Genomic DNA, 18,938 nt, shown 5'->3' with positions numbered 1-18,938 from the left:
TAAAAACATTTCGGTTTGCCTATGTGGGATCACACAGTAACAGGCATGGAGGTTTCATACATCTCAGCCTCATTGAGTGATACTGTCTTGAAGGAAACGTATTTCCAAACTGCCCTGTAAAATTTCGGAGTGCCTCCTGTGGACTTTGGTTCACTCTCCAGTCTTGCAGTTTTTTTTCCAAACTATCCAGGTGCCACAATGTCCTTTTTTTAATCCCTCTTGCCTGCCTGATAATTCTGAAATGCTGCTAAGATGTTAATTTAAGATAACACAAGACTGGTACCAAACTCTGCAGAGAGTGCTGCTCAGTTTGTGTGGTGCGTGTTCTTCAGGCAGCTAGAGGTATATCACACACCTATCTTGTAAGGCTGAACCCTAGGAGAGAGCAAGAGGCCTTTTGGCAAATGAGTTTGTCTCAGTTTTTTTGTGTAAACTTTTGATATATAATGGATGATTATTTCTGCTGCAGCAGTAATGTAGAGTGTGTTTTTTCCCCTCATTTTAGTGTTGAAGGCACCATTTTCTTCCCTTGCAATATCTAATATAATTGTCCTGACAAAGACAAAGATTAAGGGTCCATCAAAGTTGTTACCACCTCAGTGTGATGAATAACTTTTTCTGTGGCCTCAATCAGTGATCAGTAATAGACTGCACATATTAATCATTCGTATGTTTGCATCACATATGCTTGTCAGTTCATGTGTATATGACATGAAGCTCTGTGCATGGAAAGGTTTCTTGCTGAGTTTCAGTGATACAATTTAAATCCCATTTGGGGGCTCATGATAGCTGATCAAAAGTGCGCTTTTTGAAGTAATATGAAGTAGCTGCATGACATGCAGTTAAATAAATGCATGACACAAAGGGCTGCGCCAGTGTAATCCTTGCTGAGCCAAACTGACCTTTTTTTTTTTTTTCTGGTGAGTTAACCCTCTGCCATAAGGTTTTAGGGTGAATGGGCTGAAGCCTGTTTGTGCCATTCTAAACAGATGATGCTGGGTCAGGGGCCATATCTCCTCCTGCCACCAAGGTAAACACCGTACCATGTGCTGCTGTGACAGAAATGGGATCAGGTGTCTCTGCATGATATGGATGAAATGAGTACAGCTGGGTGGTCTAGTAATGCAGAGATCCAGGGCTTATGATCACAATAGCATGGCCTGAGATGTGCACATTGGCCTGTCTTAATAATCTGATAGTAGTGTCACCAGCATATTTCACCTCATCCACTGAAGGGACATTAGTGTTCCCGGAGAGGTGAGAACAATTAATATTCTGGGGGGCACAGGTGGGAAAGGGGAAAATTTTGAAATCACTAACTGGATAAATTGAGGATCAGTAATCTTTTTATGGTGGGACTGTGCAGGTGGAGAGAGGTTTAAACCTCAAGAAAGTGCCCGAGTAAGGCATTGAGGAGCATCTCTGACCACGTAGGCAGGTAACTGTCTGTGGCTTATCGGGTGGACAAAGAAAGGGAAAGTTGTTACCACTGGGGTGGTAACAACTTTTCAGTTGAATCTCCAAATAATTAGATTGACTAACTTTCATTTCTGTCACCTGTGGCTTTTATAAAGCTTTGCACCAGTACTGCTTCAGCTGCATGTTTTTGTTTGCATGACCATGACCTTGTCTGAGTTAGGTGATTTCAAAGTTTCTGACTCAAATCAAGACATTGCATTTTCAGGTGGTCCAACTTGGCTAGAAGCACTTTTCAGTATATATCAGGATGACAAGGAGTATACCTGAATGTTGAGAAGTCCTGAAGAAATTGGATGCTGATGGTTTTTACTGATTTGCATTTTTATCCTTTTGAGTTTTTAGAGAGCCATTCTGAATGTCTTCAGTACTTGCACTCGAGTTCCATGAGGTGCAATAAGCTAAGCTCTAAGATGAGATGCTTCACTGTTGTCAGGTCCTGAAGTGTATGTTACACCTCTCTGCTGTATGTCACACAGCAGCAGCTTATCAAACCTGGGTTATTGTATCTTGATGCATAGAGGCCTCTGAGGAACACTGGAGAATGCTATAGCTCTTTGATTGTGATTTTTTCTGAAGGTTTTCACTTTACAGAATCAGTATAGAATACAGTTCTTCTGTGTCGTGTCCATAGCCATCATGTTGACTCGCCTTTTGGGGGCTCCAGACAAAAAAGAAATACTGTAGCAGAACTAAAGTGTTTGAACGGAAGCTAAGTGCTGTCCTTTTGCTGCCAACAGCATAGGTGCTTTTTCTGCACAGAGTTAGTACACAACTTACATTATATTTATAGAAAGTTCTTATTGGTCTTCTTCCAGGTATTGCATGTAGTAAGTTCCATTTAGATGTGATTTTTCCCAGTGTCTCATTTGGAACCCACAATACTTGGCAAACCGACCTGGAAAAAGTGAGATGTGAGTTGACTGACTGACTAAATCTGAGATTCCTGGGAGCCTGAGCTATCATAAAAGAGAAGCTTAAACCAAACCATGTTCTTTAAATAATCTCACCTGAGGTGGTGGCTTGCAAACACACCACCCTGAATGTTGTAGTAAGTGTGACAGGGTGCTGGGAGGGGTAGTTACTCTATGAAACCTTGAGGACCTGTTTTTAACCAGTCTCCTAGCTGTCGAAGCAAGGATACAGCTCTTCCAACTTCTATCTTGATGGTCCAGAGAGACCAAGAACCAGCTCTAGCTACTCTTAATCTCGCCCCCTCAAAGACCTGCCCCTCCACGGACTTTATGGGTAGCCTGTGGAGACTAGTTGGTAAAGGTTAGGTCCCCAAAGGTGAATGTTATAATTACATTCCTGCTCAGAGCCCCTTAGGTTTAACAGGAACCTGGTATGAGTGCAAGTCTCCACTTACTATCTTATGACATATATCACACCTTTTAAAATTTTTTATATTAGCTTGAAAAATATCACAGCTTAAAAAAATCAAACATTTAAAATTTTATGTGTTTCTGTTGCATAAACCTTAAAGGTGTAAGGTTTTTTTGTTTTTTTTTTAAGCATCTCTGCTACCAAGAAGATTAGAAAGGTGGGGTTTTTTTCTTTTTTAGGAAATCTCAGACTTGGTTATATTCCCATAGTTCTAGGGTCTATGGCTTTACAAACATCATAATATATTTTGATTCACAGAAAAGAATCGGGTGGGCCAGCAGTACTTCTACAGAGTCACTGTAGCTTGAAAATGTTAATACAGAGCAGAACATGTCAATAGCACGATCAGGAAGGAACGAATATGTTTCGTTTACGGGATTGCATTCATAGATGCTTGAGTAGATTTTTATCAAGGAACCCTGAACAATTCAAATGCAAAACAAGTAGCTCACAGTGTGCTTTATTATTTCTTCACAATATTAACTAGACAGACATGGAGAGTTTAATGGCAGCATGTTCTTATAACATTTTAAAGACAAAGAACAACATAATCATATTAAAGGATGATAAACTGACAAACTACATTACCATACATACATCATCCAAAGGTACTGGATAAACGATATCTGCTTATGTACATTTATGCTGGTGATAATTAAAATTCAAATATTCAGAAGAAAAAGAAAAAAATATGCTATTTAAATTATAAAAATATACAGTTTTTCATGTGGAATTCTTAATGCTGTATAAGTTGGTGAAAAGGATTTTATTATGGAATGAAGCTACATTAACACTTGGTACAGGAGTGCGTTTTAAAACAAATGCAGATTAAATTGGCTCTTTTGGCTTCCTTTTATTTAGCCTTGTTTGAAAGAGATAGATAGAAGTGAGAAACAAAGCTGTTTTTTTGCGATGAGAAAGAATTTTTATACTCATAAATCAAAAGATGTTTAATTTTTCATATAGTACTGAGCCATTAACTTGTAATACAAATGAAACATTTTGCTAGCTTGTTTAAAGAGAGAAAGAGAGAGAAAAAATTAAAGACAAGCTTTAAGCGTGCTACTTCAGTATTTTTAATCAACAGGATTTTTAGGTTTGTGAAACTGAGTGCAGATGCACAGCTAAGCACAGCGTCATGCTTCAGAGTCAAAGCATGCAGTCCTTACATGTATCTGACTCACACTGCTCAGCTGGGGAGACCGTGTGTGTGCAAGGACTGGGCATATTGGGCCTGTATTCTCTGAACTGTAGTACCCCAAGTTTTCTTTTGCTCTTCTGTGTTCAAAGACGCATTTTTTTTCCTAATGGTTCTCTATCAGTGCAACTCTAATGAGGCTGTGAAATCCCAAATCACAACAGGAAACCGATGAACTTTTATACTGATTGATTGGATAATCTTATAATACTTTTTAAAACCATTTATAATTGAAATTTTTGAATAACTGGAGTCATGTAATAACGCACAAATTTGCAGCTGGTTATAGTTAGACATTGTTTTCAGACCATCTTGGGTGAACTCCTGCATCTTATGAAACTTGAGATTTTCTTACATACCAGTGTCATTCTCCATATCTTCCAGCCCCCTGCCTTATCTATGTGTTCTCTGTTACCCCAACGGCCCCATTACTCCACTGTTGGATCCAATACCTGTTCGATTAAGAAATGTCCTCTGTGTCAGCTCTGATTTCAGAATATTCATCTTGAACAATTTGTTTTTCATTTTTTCCATTTACTCTTAGGCTATTATCTATAACAATATGAGGTGACCTTACAGGTTTTTCTTTCAGAAGCAAAATACGTTCCTTCGTTGTTTTCTTAATAAAAGAAGTGAAAAGAATCAATGACAAATACATTGAATACAGCAAGATCAAGTATTTTTCTTAAATTCATAAGAATTTTCAGAAGAATTACTGCTTTTAGAATTAGCAACATTTTATAGTAAAGAATAACTGTGTTTGTGTGTGGGGGGGTCTTTGTAATCTTTTACTCTGTGCTCCTATCATCCTTCTTCTGGGGAAAGGATGAGGGATACCCCATGTATCCGTCACCTTTGACATGGGAGATGTTTCAGTGATCTCTTTGTTCCCTCCGCTTCTTGACCTTCTCCTTTGTGGTCCTCTGATCTTCCACACCTAATCAACTTCAGACGTGTCTCTCGTGTTAGTTTTTGCTTTTACAGCTTCAATATGCTGGGAGTGGACAGTTAGGTGCGTACAGGTAGTGACAGAGAATGGATTTTTGCTGAAGCATAGTCTTAAGAGCATGAAAGTCTACAAGGCATTTTGTGGAAAAAAAATTCTTTGTGAAAGTATAATGAAGAATAGGAGAGACAGGAATTATTGCAAAAGAAATGAAGGAGTGAAAGGAGAGGATTTTATTAAAGAAGTCCAAGCTTTTATATACATTCAATGTTTCTAATATGTTTCTTAATAAATGTTTTATCAACTATCATTATAGCTAATGCAGCCACAATACTGTAACAATTCTGCAGTCAGGATGGGAAAAGTCTGTTAGCTCTTTAATAAAATAAAATCAGCAACAGTCATCATGACTCTTCTTTTTGCCTGGTATTAACTAATACACTGGGAAGTCCAGTGAGTAGACACAACAGAACACAAATTTGTCAATATATATTTAAATGCGTATCATGTGTCTTCTTCATATTATTTCTAAAGCAGCTTTAAAAATCTTTTGCCATTGGAAGGTATTAAAAATAAACCCCATTCAAATTATCCTGGTAGCATAGCAGCACAGGAATTGATAGTTACTCTTTTAATATTTTTGACAATGTAAACCTTTAATAAAATAAATGATATTGAAACAATTTGAGGTCTAATAGTTCATGAACTTTAATGGGCGCACGGGCACAAATTGAAACAAAGACTAGATTGTGAAATGAAATATTAGCTCGATACCAGCCAATTCCGGTTTTGAAATTGGTTTCAGACAAATTCAGCTTCGTAGCTGAAAAAACAAAGCCCACACTCACTCCACAATATTCGGTTCCTCCCATTTCAAATATTTTTCATAGGTATCCTGCATGAGCGTGCCCACTTTTGACTGAAGCTCTCTAAACACATTGCAGGTGCTTTTGGTTTCATGATGATTTTTCTTTTCTTTTCTTTTTTTAGCAAGCAAAGTTTAGATCACATTTTTGTGTTCTTCAAAACATTTCCCTTACAAGTTTCTTTAAAATAGTTTCAAATTTGAAATGTAAAGCTCGCTCCATCTTTGCTCATACAAAGTGTAGGTGCCACAACTAAATAGCAGTACAAATGCTGAGATGTACAACTCTTAAAACAAACAAACAAACAAAAAAGCAGCTTTGAAGACACAACATCAACTACAGCCTTAACATTGAACATCTTACATTCCCAAGTTAATGGAGATATTTTGCATATAATGCCACAAAGTTATCCAACTGAAATCTTGAGGTTGCATCTACAGTTTATTCACTATATTTTTTTCACCTTTCTAGCATTTCTTTATTGTACTGGACGTTTTATCCAGAGCTTTTATAACCTTTTGGTTTTTTACCTCTGGCCATCCATTTAACCACAAATCCCAGATTTCAAAAGTTTCATAGAAAAAATAGGAGTGCTTGGCTTAAACATTTGAAGACAGCAATTTCCATTTGTCGGAGCAGCCCATCCCACCCATGTCGTTTGGAGGTCTGGCCCCCTCTGAGCGCATGGACAGGCCCGCTGCAAAATACACCACGGCAGCGAGCTGCAGAACACATGTCTGTTTATAAAACTGTATAGCGAGTATTCTGCATTCATTTAATTTGAGTTGCATTTATAATGCAAGCCGATGACTTCACCCCCCCTTTTCCTCCACCCCATTTTCACTTGAAACGACAGCCAGCACCTGCACAATCGAGGTGTCAGAGAGTCTCTGTCCAGGGAGAGGGTCCAGAGGGTTTCTTTATTATCTTTTATTCCGTAGACAGTCTGAGGAAATTATTAGCTGAAACAATTTCGAGGGTGAGGGGCAGGAGGATAAAGCTCACTTTCTTTTTTTTCTTTTTTTTTTTTTTGTTATGAAAATGAACTTGATTTTGGTGTCCAGTTTGATTAACAAGGATAGTCAGAGCTAATCCGTAACTCAGCTGAGGTCTGCTTCTTGCCAGATAAAACGAGCATCTTTTTCAGCTTTCAGGGGTTCGAGACCACATGGAATCGGGCTCACCCTGCCGGAGGGGCTCAGCAAGTATGCAGGCTTCACTGCAGATGGGAGCCCGCCGGAGCAGGACACAGGTCAGGACACCAGACTCCAGCTCTGCTCTGTGGAAGCAGGCACTTAAGGTCTCCTGATCTTTCTGTGTCAGTAGCTGCAAAAACATTTTACTGCTGAGAAAATCACTGGAAGGGCAATTTACCGCAAGCCCAACAGATTTAACTTCACACTTCTATTTAAAAAAAAAAAAAAGCATTTGCATTGCCATGTATTAGGGTACTGGATGATGCTATTATGAATATGACGTGATGGCACAGCTGCTAACTTGAAAACACATGTTTGCAAGGCATAGGCAATCGTATTTCAAGTTGTTATCCTGTTGGAATAGCCAACTGGCCTTCGAGAAGTTGCCATTTTGACTCAACATATGTACCATGTTGAATCATTTACTCTTGTCAGTTTTTGCCAGCAGGATAGGGTTCAAACTTTGTTCACGCTGACTTTTTTTTTTACAGATCCCTCCAAGACATCCAAAAAATGCAAGGAAAACCAACACAAGTTACATAGCCTTTAGCAGCTCAAATAACTGCCTTCATAAGTGTAAGCAGGTAAGTCTTTGTCAGTATATTTGCTCTTCAGAGACAAAATAATCCAGTCAGTTGCATTAATTAATTAAAAAAAAAGAATCTAAAAGACTTTGGGGTTCATTAAAGTTAATAACAACATGATGTGATGACAGATACAAGTTGCAGAGTTTCTCAAAATAGCAGGTTAAATTGTAAATATCTTTTAATAAATAATTTTCCTGCGATGTAAAAATAAATGATATTTCCTTTGGCAGTAATAGCTGATTTAATCTTTAGCCAGGAAGTTGTTCTGCTCATAAAATACCGTTGTGCTACAGAAAAAAAAATATTATTTTGTTGTTTTGAAAGACTTTCATAATCCATGATAAACTGGGTGACTCTACTTATGTCCGAGATAAGCGCCAAGAGTGATGCAAGCTCCCACCAGAACCAGACTTAGGATAGTCTTCAGAGAGATCCAGGAGAAATCGAACAAAGGCCGCATACTGTTGCCGTACAACTCCACGAAGGCATCCTAGAAAGGGAAATGAGGGAATATCAGAATTGCAACAGTAATGATATACAGGAGGCCACAGAACAGGGTTTGCACTGTAGTACATGGATAGCGACAGACAGTATTTGCAGAACCTAAAAAATCATCAAGTGACTTTTAAGAGAGGGACTTGCTTCGTGCACAGCGGTCATCCACCAACACTCCAGCAGAAAAAAAACAAAAAGCAAAAAACAACAAAACCATTAAAACAGTGACTCGGAAGCGATGCTTTTGTGCAGTGCTTTTGGTATGCCCAGCCTAATAGAAAATACAGGCACAGCATTTTTAAATATAAGTGCCTACATTTTGGTTCCTGAATGTATATATACAAACATACATAAACAAAAGGAGCTAAATAGAACTTCATTCTCCAAACCTTTGGTTTCTGTTGGACTCAGGAGTCCATATTGCGGATCAGTGGTCCTGAAAACAAGGCAGTATTTATTTAGTTTCCTAGGGATGGATTCAGATGCCTAAATGTACCACTGAGATGTTTCTTCCATATCAATTAAGGCTGGTAGGGTGCAGTTCTGTGTTGCACCTCTGCAGGTATATGACCGCTGTCACCAAAATGGGTGACACCTTGGTCCTGTGCTCCTGATAACTGTTGTCTTGGGTGTAGCAGTGGTCTGGCTCTAGGGCAAGTTGGGCCAACCTGCTGATCAAACAGAAGAGGAAACCAGCCCCGAAAAAGGACTATTTTTCCTTGTGATCACCTTGTCAATCTGACTCCCCTGGGGCCTACAGCCACGACACACAGCTCGAGGCAGAGGAGGGAAGACGCGTACCATTGGAGGGACTGCCACTCCTGGCAACTGCCCGCAAGTCAGCCGGCATGAGGGGTAACGGGAATCCTCACCCGGTTCTTCTCCCGTGGATGGAGAGCTGCTCTATAAAGCGCATCTGAGAGAGAAAGTCTGGAGATGCATGCAGGCGCCGAATGGAAAGACCGTTTAAGTAAAGATACGGTTTCTGTGACTCATAAATCCAATGGCAATTTATAGCGATCAGATGGGTAACACTCTGTGCCACAGGCGTTTCTGTGAAGCAGCCTGGAATTCCTTATGAACATGAAGCCGCAAAGCAGTCCTGAGGGACACATGCATTGAGCTGTGTGGTGTGACAGCGATAAATAGGGAAGCTTCCAAAATGTGACAACACTGATAGCATGGCCAGGACAACGTTTTTCTGTTGCAACTAACTGAGCTCTGCTCCCAAACTAGTGAGGTAAATCCACAAAATAGCTCTTATTGAATAAGAGTGTTCTCATAAGAATAAGAGCATTTGCGGTTTTACCACGAGAGGGCGGTGTAAGGTTTTTTGTATTTTGCTGTTCTGACTCCTGTTCGCTAGACACTGAGCAAGACTCAAATAAATAAAATGTGTTTACTTCCAAAATATGTCTTTAAATACTATCGGTGCATTTGGCAGGTAAAAGTGAGTGTGTCAACAGGAGAATAGCTGTAGGATTTGGCCAAACGACTGACCATGAAAATACATCTTCCTTCTAATATCTATTACTTCTTAACGCTTATTCCTCCAGGCAATCTTTTTCAAACTTGGGTTTCCAAAGGTGTACTCTTAAGTGAAAGCAGCTTAACTTTTTGGTAAGTATCTTAATGCAAACTGTTCATTTCTGAGAAAATTTGGCAACTTTTGCTTAGCTGCCTGGTTTTTGAAATAGACATTTGCAAACTCTGGCCTTAATATTCTGCTGTGCTGTTAGAGAGCTGAAAAGCATACGCAGTTTGCTGTACAGCTCTTTGGAAAGCTGCTTTTATTACTCCTTAAGGCTACGAAGTAACACAATATCCTAAAATGTTACAGACTGGGCTAAATCCTGTTGTCGCCAGTGCAGACTCACCGACTTCGATGGGAGTTTCGACCGTATGGGGAGTTCAAGATCAGGCCTTATAAAAATACAACACGGGTAAAGTTTAACACTTATTGATATTATTAGGGGTGGAAAAGGGAGGAAGTGAAAAAAAAGCACCATGGAAATGCAAGTCATGTGAAAGCATTTTAATGCTAGATTTTAAGGGTTTCTTTCTGTGGGTTGGGTCTCACTTCTGTATATTTGTGACAGCAGATGCAGACAGAGGATAGAGAGCAAAGAGAACATGCTTTCTGCCTCCCTTCTATCCCAATTTAGGAGCGTTCAGCCCAGTTTGCTAGGAAGAGAGTTTCTAACAATTCAGCAGGGCTCCCGGTGTCTGGTATGAAGCTGGGCTGAGGGATACAATAACACTTGAGTGCAGGACAAAAGTAGGGCACAAGCTATGGCTCAGAAGAGGAATGTTAGCAGAAAATCTGTAGCATGCAGTACTTTTTCATCTGAGATTATTACAACAATAACATGAACCCAACCTAATGGTATCTGCGCTATATATTACAAGTAGCTCTTTATGGTCCTTTCCCCTCCCCTTCTCAAACATCCTGATTAGGCCTATTTCCAAAGCTTGTTTGAACAGCCTGTCACTATTTGTTTAAGTTTCAAACCTGTTTTAAATAAACACATGTCCATTTTATGTACTAAAACAAGGAGAGGGGGGAGGGAGGTATGACCCATTACTGAAAACTATTTTAGCACAAAGAGAGCCCTAAACAGAATCATAACTGTTCCATAAGGTTTGTCTCCTTCTGTGAACCATGTGTTTATCACTGGATTTCTGTCACTGAAAGCGGTCTGTTTAAAATAAGAGAATCCAGGCTAAAACAAATAAGATCAGCAAAACTACTTGAAACATTTGATGTCCTCAGAAAAGTATCTTTTGTAACGAAAGCAAGGGTCCCCACAGCATGGCCCTGGCAAATAGGTTGAGACAAGTTCTGGCATGGTCACCCCTTCTGGAAGTGTTACACAGTTGGAAAGAAAATGGTTATAGGCTTCTATTTTAAGACTGACCTATTGAAAATTTAATGCAAAGTTACATCCTGGATGTAAAACTATATCAGGACAATTAGAAATTATATGGGAAAGAACTCTTCATTCAGCTCCAGAGTTGTTTTTTTTTTAGTAATTTTTTAATAATTTAGTTTTTCCATTTTTTTTAAACTAATTTCTATAGACACTTATATTAAGTCAAATCAGTCCGTTGTTGGTTTACTATCTAAATTTATATTGAATGTTTGTGTAAAGCGAGAAAGATGGCAGCAGTGAAGGGAAAGATGCTCTGCCTAAGCTCCTCTTAGCACCAAAGTACCAAAGTTGCCTGCATTGCCTATGTGGGCTTGCTTGGCAGGCTGGGAAGATTGCCTGGAGGGCATCCCGAGCTACTCCTCTTGCCTGTTGAACTATATTCAGCGAAGGCATATAGTATTACTGACTGGTGTTACTTGGCTTTCCAAGGATCCCAGGGCAAAAGGGGAGTTTGTCTCTGTGTGAGGATTAGGAGGTATAATAATGCACCGAGCCAGGGCGTTTTGCAAACAAAGCATCCAGATCGCCCTATCCTGCTGCTCTGAGGGCCCAGATTTGGCAGCTCTGATCTGACAAAAAAATGCCATCTTTAATTACGTGAACATGTGTTACTTAAGGATTGAGCCAAGCTTATTTAGTCTCGGTACTTTTGCAGCTCAGGCTTCATCCCCGCTTGAGAGGCAGGGCATAACTTCCAGGCTGTGGCGAACTAAATGCTTCCCATATGCTGAGCCTAGTGATGCGTTCATGATACGAATGCTCCTTATTGCAAATGCAAAGGGAAAAACCAGCTTCAGCATGGTATTCTGCATTTATTACTGCGGGGGTGGTGGGCAGAGCAAACATGAGGAAGTAAAGACTTCCTTTTTCTACCTGAATCAAACAGCTGGTGAGGAAGTGACTTTATTTCCCTCGTTATCATTGGTTTGACAGGATATCCTCTTGAGCCACATTGTATTGAATGAAGAGCCTGCGTGACTTCCATTTTGCTGAACGGGAATCGCCTCGTGGCAATTTTATGCTGCCCTCTCCGTGACTCCAAAACAAACAAGCAAACACCCGCGCGAGGCTTTTGAAGAAACTCGCACTGGTCCCAGTGACACAGCCTCCCCATCTGCTACGGGGGGGGGAAATGACATCAGCGCCAATGCCAAGATTTTGCAGCTGAATGACTTTTCACTCACCCCTGCCTCAATATGAGCGACATAAATTCTCATAAAAGCTTTCTTTCCTGAGTAGTAACTCATTTCAGAGACAGTTTGGGGAGGCAGAGAGCTGGTTAAATCGTCCCATGTTTTCTATGCCGTGAAACCTCGTTAAAATGTCATCTTGCAGCTAAGGAGAAAAGTTCTTGGAACATAAAAAATAGACAAGTCTGTAGCTGTTCTTTCCCTGAAAGGTTTATGGGTCCTTTATGCAAACCTAAGTATATGCAAATAAGGGCAGCTCAGACCCTGACTGCGTTGCGCCGAGGTGTGGTGTTTCACGAAGCCGGTATCTTTAGAGAGGCCGATATCTTTTTACGCCTGGGAGTGCTGACGTGCCGGCAATGGAGCCAGGTGCAATTTATCAAATTTTCATGTGAAGGAAGAGAACGTGTCACCACCATGCAAGCTCTGCTGCCCACTGCTGGGGAGCCCGCCTGCCCAGTGGCTTCACCTTGGGGTGCTCCTGGGCAAAGCTCCGTCCAACATGCCGGAGCATCAAGTCAGAGGGTTTTTTGTCCTCGTCTTTGCCTGTGGCAGCCATGGATCTATTCTGAATTCTGCATTTTCACAATGCGTTAATCTCGGGTCTGTAGCTGCTACATTAACTACTGGCTGCACACCTGTTTGTTTCTCCAGTGAAATCTAAGGTTTCTGACTTTGGACAAAATTGCTTCTTGTCTTAGTGGTCTCACCTAACTTCTTTTTTCCTTGTCTTTGCTCTAAATTTGTTTAAATACTTGCACTTGTGAGCCTGTGATCTTGGGAGCATATCTTGCAGGTCCTATTCTGGCCAGGCTCTCATTAAAATCTGTGTGAAGTGAAATCAATAGAAATATTGTCTGCCTGAGGCTAACTAACCATGGCACTCAGATGGAGATGTCTAAAGAGTAGGGACTAATCGTGGTTAGATTTATTCATGAAAACTGATGCACATGCTTAGAAACATATAAATCTCTGTGGCTGTAGTAACAAGCACGATTATTTCTGTTCACTCTCCTGGAGACTGAATCTGTTGGCAGACAGATCTCCTCCAGAGTTCGGAGGGACATGAAGAATAAACCTAGTCTGTGGAGAATGATCAAGTGGTCTCCTTAAACACATGATTAGTAAGGTATTGATCATTCATCTTGCTTGGAAATCCATACAGTCTTCAGACTAGGCTGCATTCTTGTTAAACCAAGTCAGCATGAGAAATGTTTCAGCAATTTAGTCTTGGCATCTCTAGTTAATTCAGTTAGATGTGGCTCTGCAATATGCAAAAGCCCAGACCTAGTGGAGGCTGCCTTGTTTTCTTGTTCCTGGAAAGGCCCACACTAAAATGAGGTTTTTCTGGTGTCAGTGTAACAGCTGTAATGTCACTGCAGCAACTCATTGGTGATATTTAATGGGTGCCACTTCTTAGGGAGCAATATTATAATTAATAAGAGAAAGAGGGCAGGAAGGCCTTCTGGACAAAATCCTCAGTGTTCAAACAATACAGTCAAAGCTGCTCTATTCAATCCTTCACAATTTTCTTTTCATGGATTTTCGGAGCAGCTTGCTTTTGCAGGTTGATAATCCTATTCAACTAATTTGCTATTTATTTACATCGATACTTAGGAATCTTAGTCTGAACTTCCCACATTATCCTACTTGGATAGAATGCGAGAAGCTGTATATAATTTGTATGTGGAAACAAATGTAGCACCATTGTGTATTTTCAAGAATCTCAGTTCCACCAAGAACCATTCAGCTTTTGGCCACCTTCTTCTTCTTCTGGTCAAGTTTATCAAATCGATTCTAAAGAATTTACATTGACATACATGGGTAAACTTAGCAAATAGTCATAGAGATTTTTGGATCACTTTGGAAGAGAGAACAAGTATTGCTAACTGAACTCCTATGTTGCAATAAATGAAGTAAAATCTTATACTGCAACGTTGCTCTTATAATTTCATCATTTGAAAAGAAGCTAGAGGTATTAGGACTACTGTCAAAATCTTTAGAATGACTTTAAAATGAAAATAATGACAAAATGGATCTGAAAGAGGACACAGGTGTGATTTTTTTTTTCCAAACCTTGCACCTGAATTCTCAGTCTTGCTAGTAATTTACCTTCAATTTGAATGCCCCTACACTGCAAATAGGCCACCTAATTTAAAAGCCCAAATTTAAAAATTTGGCTGCAGCTGGTATTTTAGTAATACAAGAAAATATGAACACATGCAGCACTATGTTCCCTGCATGTTCCAGCTGCCAGCGTCTGTCACTCGCGGGCTACTGCAAAAGAGTTAAATCATGTAACAGTCTGAGAAATGGGAACTGAAAGCAGCCACTTGTAGAAATGTCCAAAGTACTTTGGCATCACTTTTGTCATCAACACATCGCTTCTGCAGCGGGGGCTTTTATTTAATAAATGTATTCAACTGTGCTAAGAGAGGGCTTGAGACGCAGGTTATTACCTGAGGTAAGGAGGGACAAGAAAGGCAGAAAACATATCAGTTTGCTAAAGAAGGGTTTGCTTAGAGTGGCCTCTGCCAGAAAAGGCAGAGCATGTGAATGAGTGGGGTGAAATTGAGCTAGTCTGATCAGGTTGTACCATCAGCTGAACCATGAGGGACCGGTCACGCTGTTGTTTTTTTTTTTTTTTTTTGCTTCTTCTTGTTTTAACATCTCTCAGAGAAATGCTTGATCCCTCTCTTGTTTGTTGTCTAGACATTAAGTCCTGATCCAAATGCCTTTGGTTTGACTGACCTGCACTCGGCCTTGAGCAATAGGAACAACAGCAATAGCAAACTGGAATTGTCGGCTTCATGTTCTGGGCCAGCACAAGCCAATTCTGTGTTTTTGCAGCAAGCTCTGTTAAAAGTTTATGCAATGCCACTGGTACCTTCTTCAGAAATGCCACACATTCCTCACATGACTTCTTGAAGCAGGCTTTCAGCTTTTTTAAATCTTGTGACAATCAACTGACTTACAAGGGGAATGAAACAACAACTCTAACCTTATGATAAAGTATCTGCAATTTAATGAATAAGCACAAAAAAAGCTTGAGCCAAATAAAAAAAAATGCTGTAGATGTTAATGGACAGTTATACTTCTACCAGAGGCCAGCTGGAAAATATGTGCATGCATTTGCTCCGGTAGCTTCCACTTCATTAGCAACCCAAGCCATTTTTGCTCACTTGTAATAGCTTTATTTGAGGAAGAGAAGTGGTAGCATTTTTTGGTCATTTCTTTTGCTTGTTGTTTCCTAAATCAGCCCTTGTGTGCTGTACTCCACGGAGCACTGTGTGTCACTGTCAGCTAGAGAGGAGGCAGGTGTGTCCTTGCAGGGAGGTAGCCTGATGGAGTGGCAAGTTCCCCCTCTACCACTCCACACCCAAGAGCAGGAAGGTTGCTGGCATCAGTGTACTCACTCTTCTGAATTGCTTTCAGGGTCTATTCCACTTAGTAATGTTCTTGAAGGCCTCTAGGTGGCTTGCTCCATGTTTTCATCTTTTCACAGTAAAGTGATAATGGGAAATTAAAATAAGGAGAAGTTCCTGGATTGCATCTGCTCGGAAAAGAGGTTTTTTTTGGTCTGGGTTCCTCTCCTCCACTCCTCCTCCTTGTCCTTTCTGTTCTGTGCACAGCTCTCACAAAACCACAAGACGTGAGAGACAAATGAAAGGTGAAAGAGCTGGTAAAGGAATCAGGAGAGTCTGTGTAGACTGAGGCACTTGGAAATCTAGATAAAATCAACTGTCTAAATAGCACAGGTGAAAACTGCCTGTTGCCACAATGAACGGACTCCTGCTCTTAATCCAAGATACCTTTATGAGTTGCCTTGCTCCATGGGGACTCATAGGTTAGGTTTGGCTGGTAAATCTTCAATTTTTGTGTTCATCCAGAAAGTCCTTTGGCAAATGTTATCAGGTAAGAGCCAAAAGGGACCATATGAAAAAACAAGGAAAAGTCAAGGTGTAAAAATATGACTCAAAAACAGTCTGAAGGACTTTGGTTTGTTACTCAAATAATCTCTTAAATTCATTTGCATAGGCAATTGTAATCCATTAACTCTGACTGTTAGATTTATTCAAATGCTGCCATGCAAAAGCAAAATATGAAGACTTAATAAAATGCAAATAATCTCTGCCCCTCCACCCCCCAAACCAACACCCGAACAAACAACAGGCAACCTGCATGAGAAGAGCAAGTACCACTGGGATGTTTGAAAGAAACACACCTCTACCCATATGTGTATTTTAATTCCTCTGCGTAAAGAAATAATGTATTGCTGATATGAGAAAGGGCATGAATTCTGTGCGGTTCCTATCAGAAGGATGCTTTAGACCTGAAATATGTTAGAGACTAGTAGCAGGGGAAAAAGGGTTATTCTATGGCACAGAGGCTTTGCTGGTATCACTGTTCTGGCCAGATCCCCTAATGGAGACATGGCTTATACCAGTTGACGGACTTCTGCCAGCGTGGCTGAAGTACCTCCCAAACAATGTGCATTATACTGGCAAAAGGACTCTTCCATTTGGTGTAAGTCTACGTAAGTCTGTATAGTGGGGAGGGGAATCATGCCAAAATAGTTATCTTTGTAGACTAGGGATGTGATTTTTTTCCCCATGAGATAGTTATGCTGGCCAGACTTTGTCATGTAGACCCTAGGAACTTTTATTTGCAAAATAAGACTGTAATTTATTTTAACCAGATGTTCAGCACTAATCTGTGTCTGTGCATTTACAGTGCACTCTGAGTAATTTTTACTGTGAAATAGATATACCTTGGCCACCAGTAAGTTTTTAAAAACATAATGCTAATACTTTAAGGTAGTGGTGAGTTTTTCTTTCCTATTTTGGCAGTGATCTGTATTCCCAATGAGGTGTGCTGGTGTTCTGGGTACGGAGTTTTACTCCTGTCAATCAGATCCTGTAAGACAAAAGTCTCCGCTCTCCTGTGTATCAGATATTGGCACCAATTGCTGCAGCAAGTCATGCAGTTCCTTACAACCCAACAGTTACTGGGAGCTTAGGGAGAGAGCTGAGGTGACCTAGAATCTCTCTTTTTTGGCAAAAAGCAGGTGTTATGAGTGCCAGTTCTTTGAACCGATGGCTCCTGCTTTGTTTTGTTTAGTGCCCGCTGTTCCTGAGAGGAGGCAGGGGCTGGTTCTGCTCCCGGACGATGACAATTCGAGTACAGTCACACAGCTATCACCGGAGCCTCAAGTACCACTATCAACAAGTTATGCACACACATCCTTGGGAACAGCTGAAATACAGCATAGCTTGCATTCCCCTGGCCAATCACTCAAAACAGAAACTAAAGGATTTGGTTAACTGCCCCCCTTTTTTTTTATAAGCCTGCATGTCCTTGCAGATTGCTCACAAAGGGCTGAGCATTTATATTTCCTGTAGATGTCCTTTGAAAGGGAGAATGTCACTGGAAATTGGATCTTTTAATGAGCAGTGTCTGTGGGCAGAAAATGAGATGCAAATTCATGAAGTATTTAAATCCATCATTGTGACCTTGAACTAAGGTTGCTAGGAAGGAGAAGGCCATTAACTTCAGCAGGAAAGACTGTTAATTACTTGATGTGTTGGTGTTACAAGTGAGCAGAAACTCACTCATGCAAGATTTCAGATTCCCAGAAGAAAGAATAAAAAAATGAAATCAGTAATATCAGCCAAGAAAAAATAAATGCAGTACCTGTGAAATCGGTGCTTAAAAGCTCTCCCGCAGTCTAAAATAAATAAGACTTAACAGCTCTGAAACTGCAGATCAAAACTCATATAAGTTAAACAGGTAGCTTAAACTTGGTCATTTACTTTTAAAAATTCTACATGCAGGTGAATCTATATGGCAGAATGAAGTGATATGGAGAGAGAGATCTGAGCTTGCACTGAGCTTGCACTGCTGCGAAACTAGTGCAACTACTGTCTAGAGGAAGCCCAGGTATCTCTGTGCAGCCACTGGGCTATGCAGACATGCTCTGAGGTACTACCAGAGCACAAATGATGGATTTTGTTGCACACAAGGAGTCTTAGGGTGCTGTCTTCGCTGCATAGCAACTTGCGCAGTGATTCCTGCACCAGCAGTTGCTATCGAAAGGCCAGTCTGCCTTGCCCCTTCACTTCAAAGTAGCCTCAAGAATTTTATTAAAATATTAATCTGCCCTTACTTAAGAACCAGAGAAAGTGATTCTCAGAACAGGGGGATTCATGTGTGGTAGAAAGAGAGGCACTCGGTCTGGAAGTAAGTACAGCAGTAAGTACATCTAGAGGGATGACCACAAATAACTTCTGTGTGCAGCCACCTTCTGTGGCTGCCTCTCCGCAGGTGATGACCGGTGCCCACCCTGATTCTCTCTGCACCAGAGTACTGCTATTGCTGTCATCCTGCTGCTTATTCTCCCCCAAGTCTTCCATCTCTGGTGTCTGTCACTCCCACCCCTGAGGGGGAAGGCACAAGAACTGTTTCTGTGAGCTTGGCATCCATAGCGGCTTCCTGCCACAAACGGTAATGCTCAGCTGGCAATTCATGGCTGGACTCTAACGTTTAAGTGACACAACCCATCCAGGAGCTGCCTTCAGAACCTTCTATAATTAACTGTTGTTGCTATAAGTTTAGACAAACCCAGGAAATCACATGCAAAATTCTGTCTGATTTGCTATCTAATC

General features: G+C 40.6%; 1 protein-coding gene across 1 annotated transcript in view; it reads right to left on the bottom strand.

Moving 5' to 3' along the window:
* Positions 1-3,306: 3,306 nt before the first annotated feature.
* The window catches only part of BCL2 (BCL2 apoptosis regulator), a 97,126-nt gene continuing 81,494 nt past the window's right edge, over positions 3,307-18,938 (bottom strand). Inside the window, 1 exon segment of the mRNA XM_013940814.2 lies at positions 3,307-8,145. Coding sequence (XP_013796268.2) covers positions 8,011-8,145 — 135 coding nt within the window. The 3' untranslated portion in view covers positions 3,307-8,010.

The sequence above is a fragment of the Apteryx mantelli genome, chromosome 2 (genome assembly GCF_036417845.1).
Source record: "Apteryx mantelli isolate bAptMan1 chromosome 2, bAptMan1.hap1, whole genome shotgun sequence".
In the NCBI taxonomy this organism is placed as follows: Eukaryota; Metazoa; Chordata; class Aves; order Apterygiformes; family Apterygidae; genus Apteryx; species Apteryx mantelli.
Note: the sequence above shows the minus strand (reverse complement) of the source record. Positions and strands in the feature narration are given on the sequence as shown.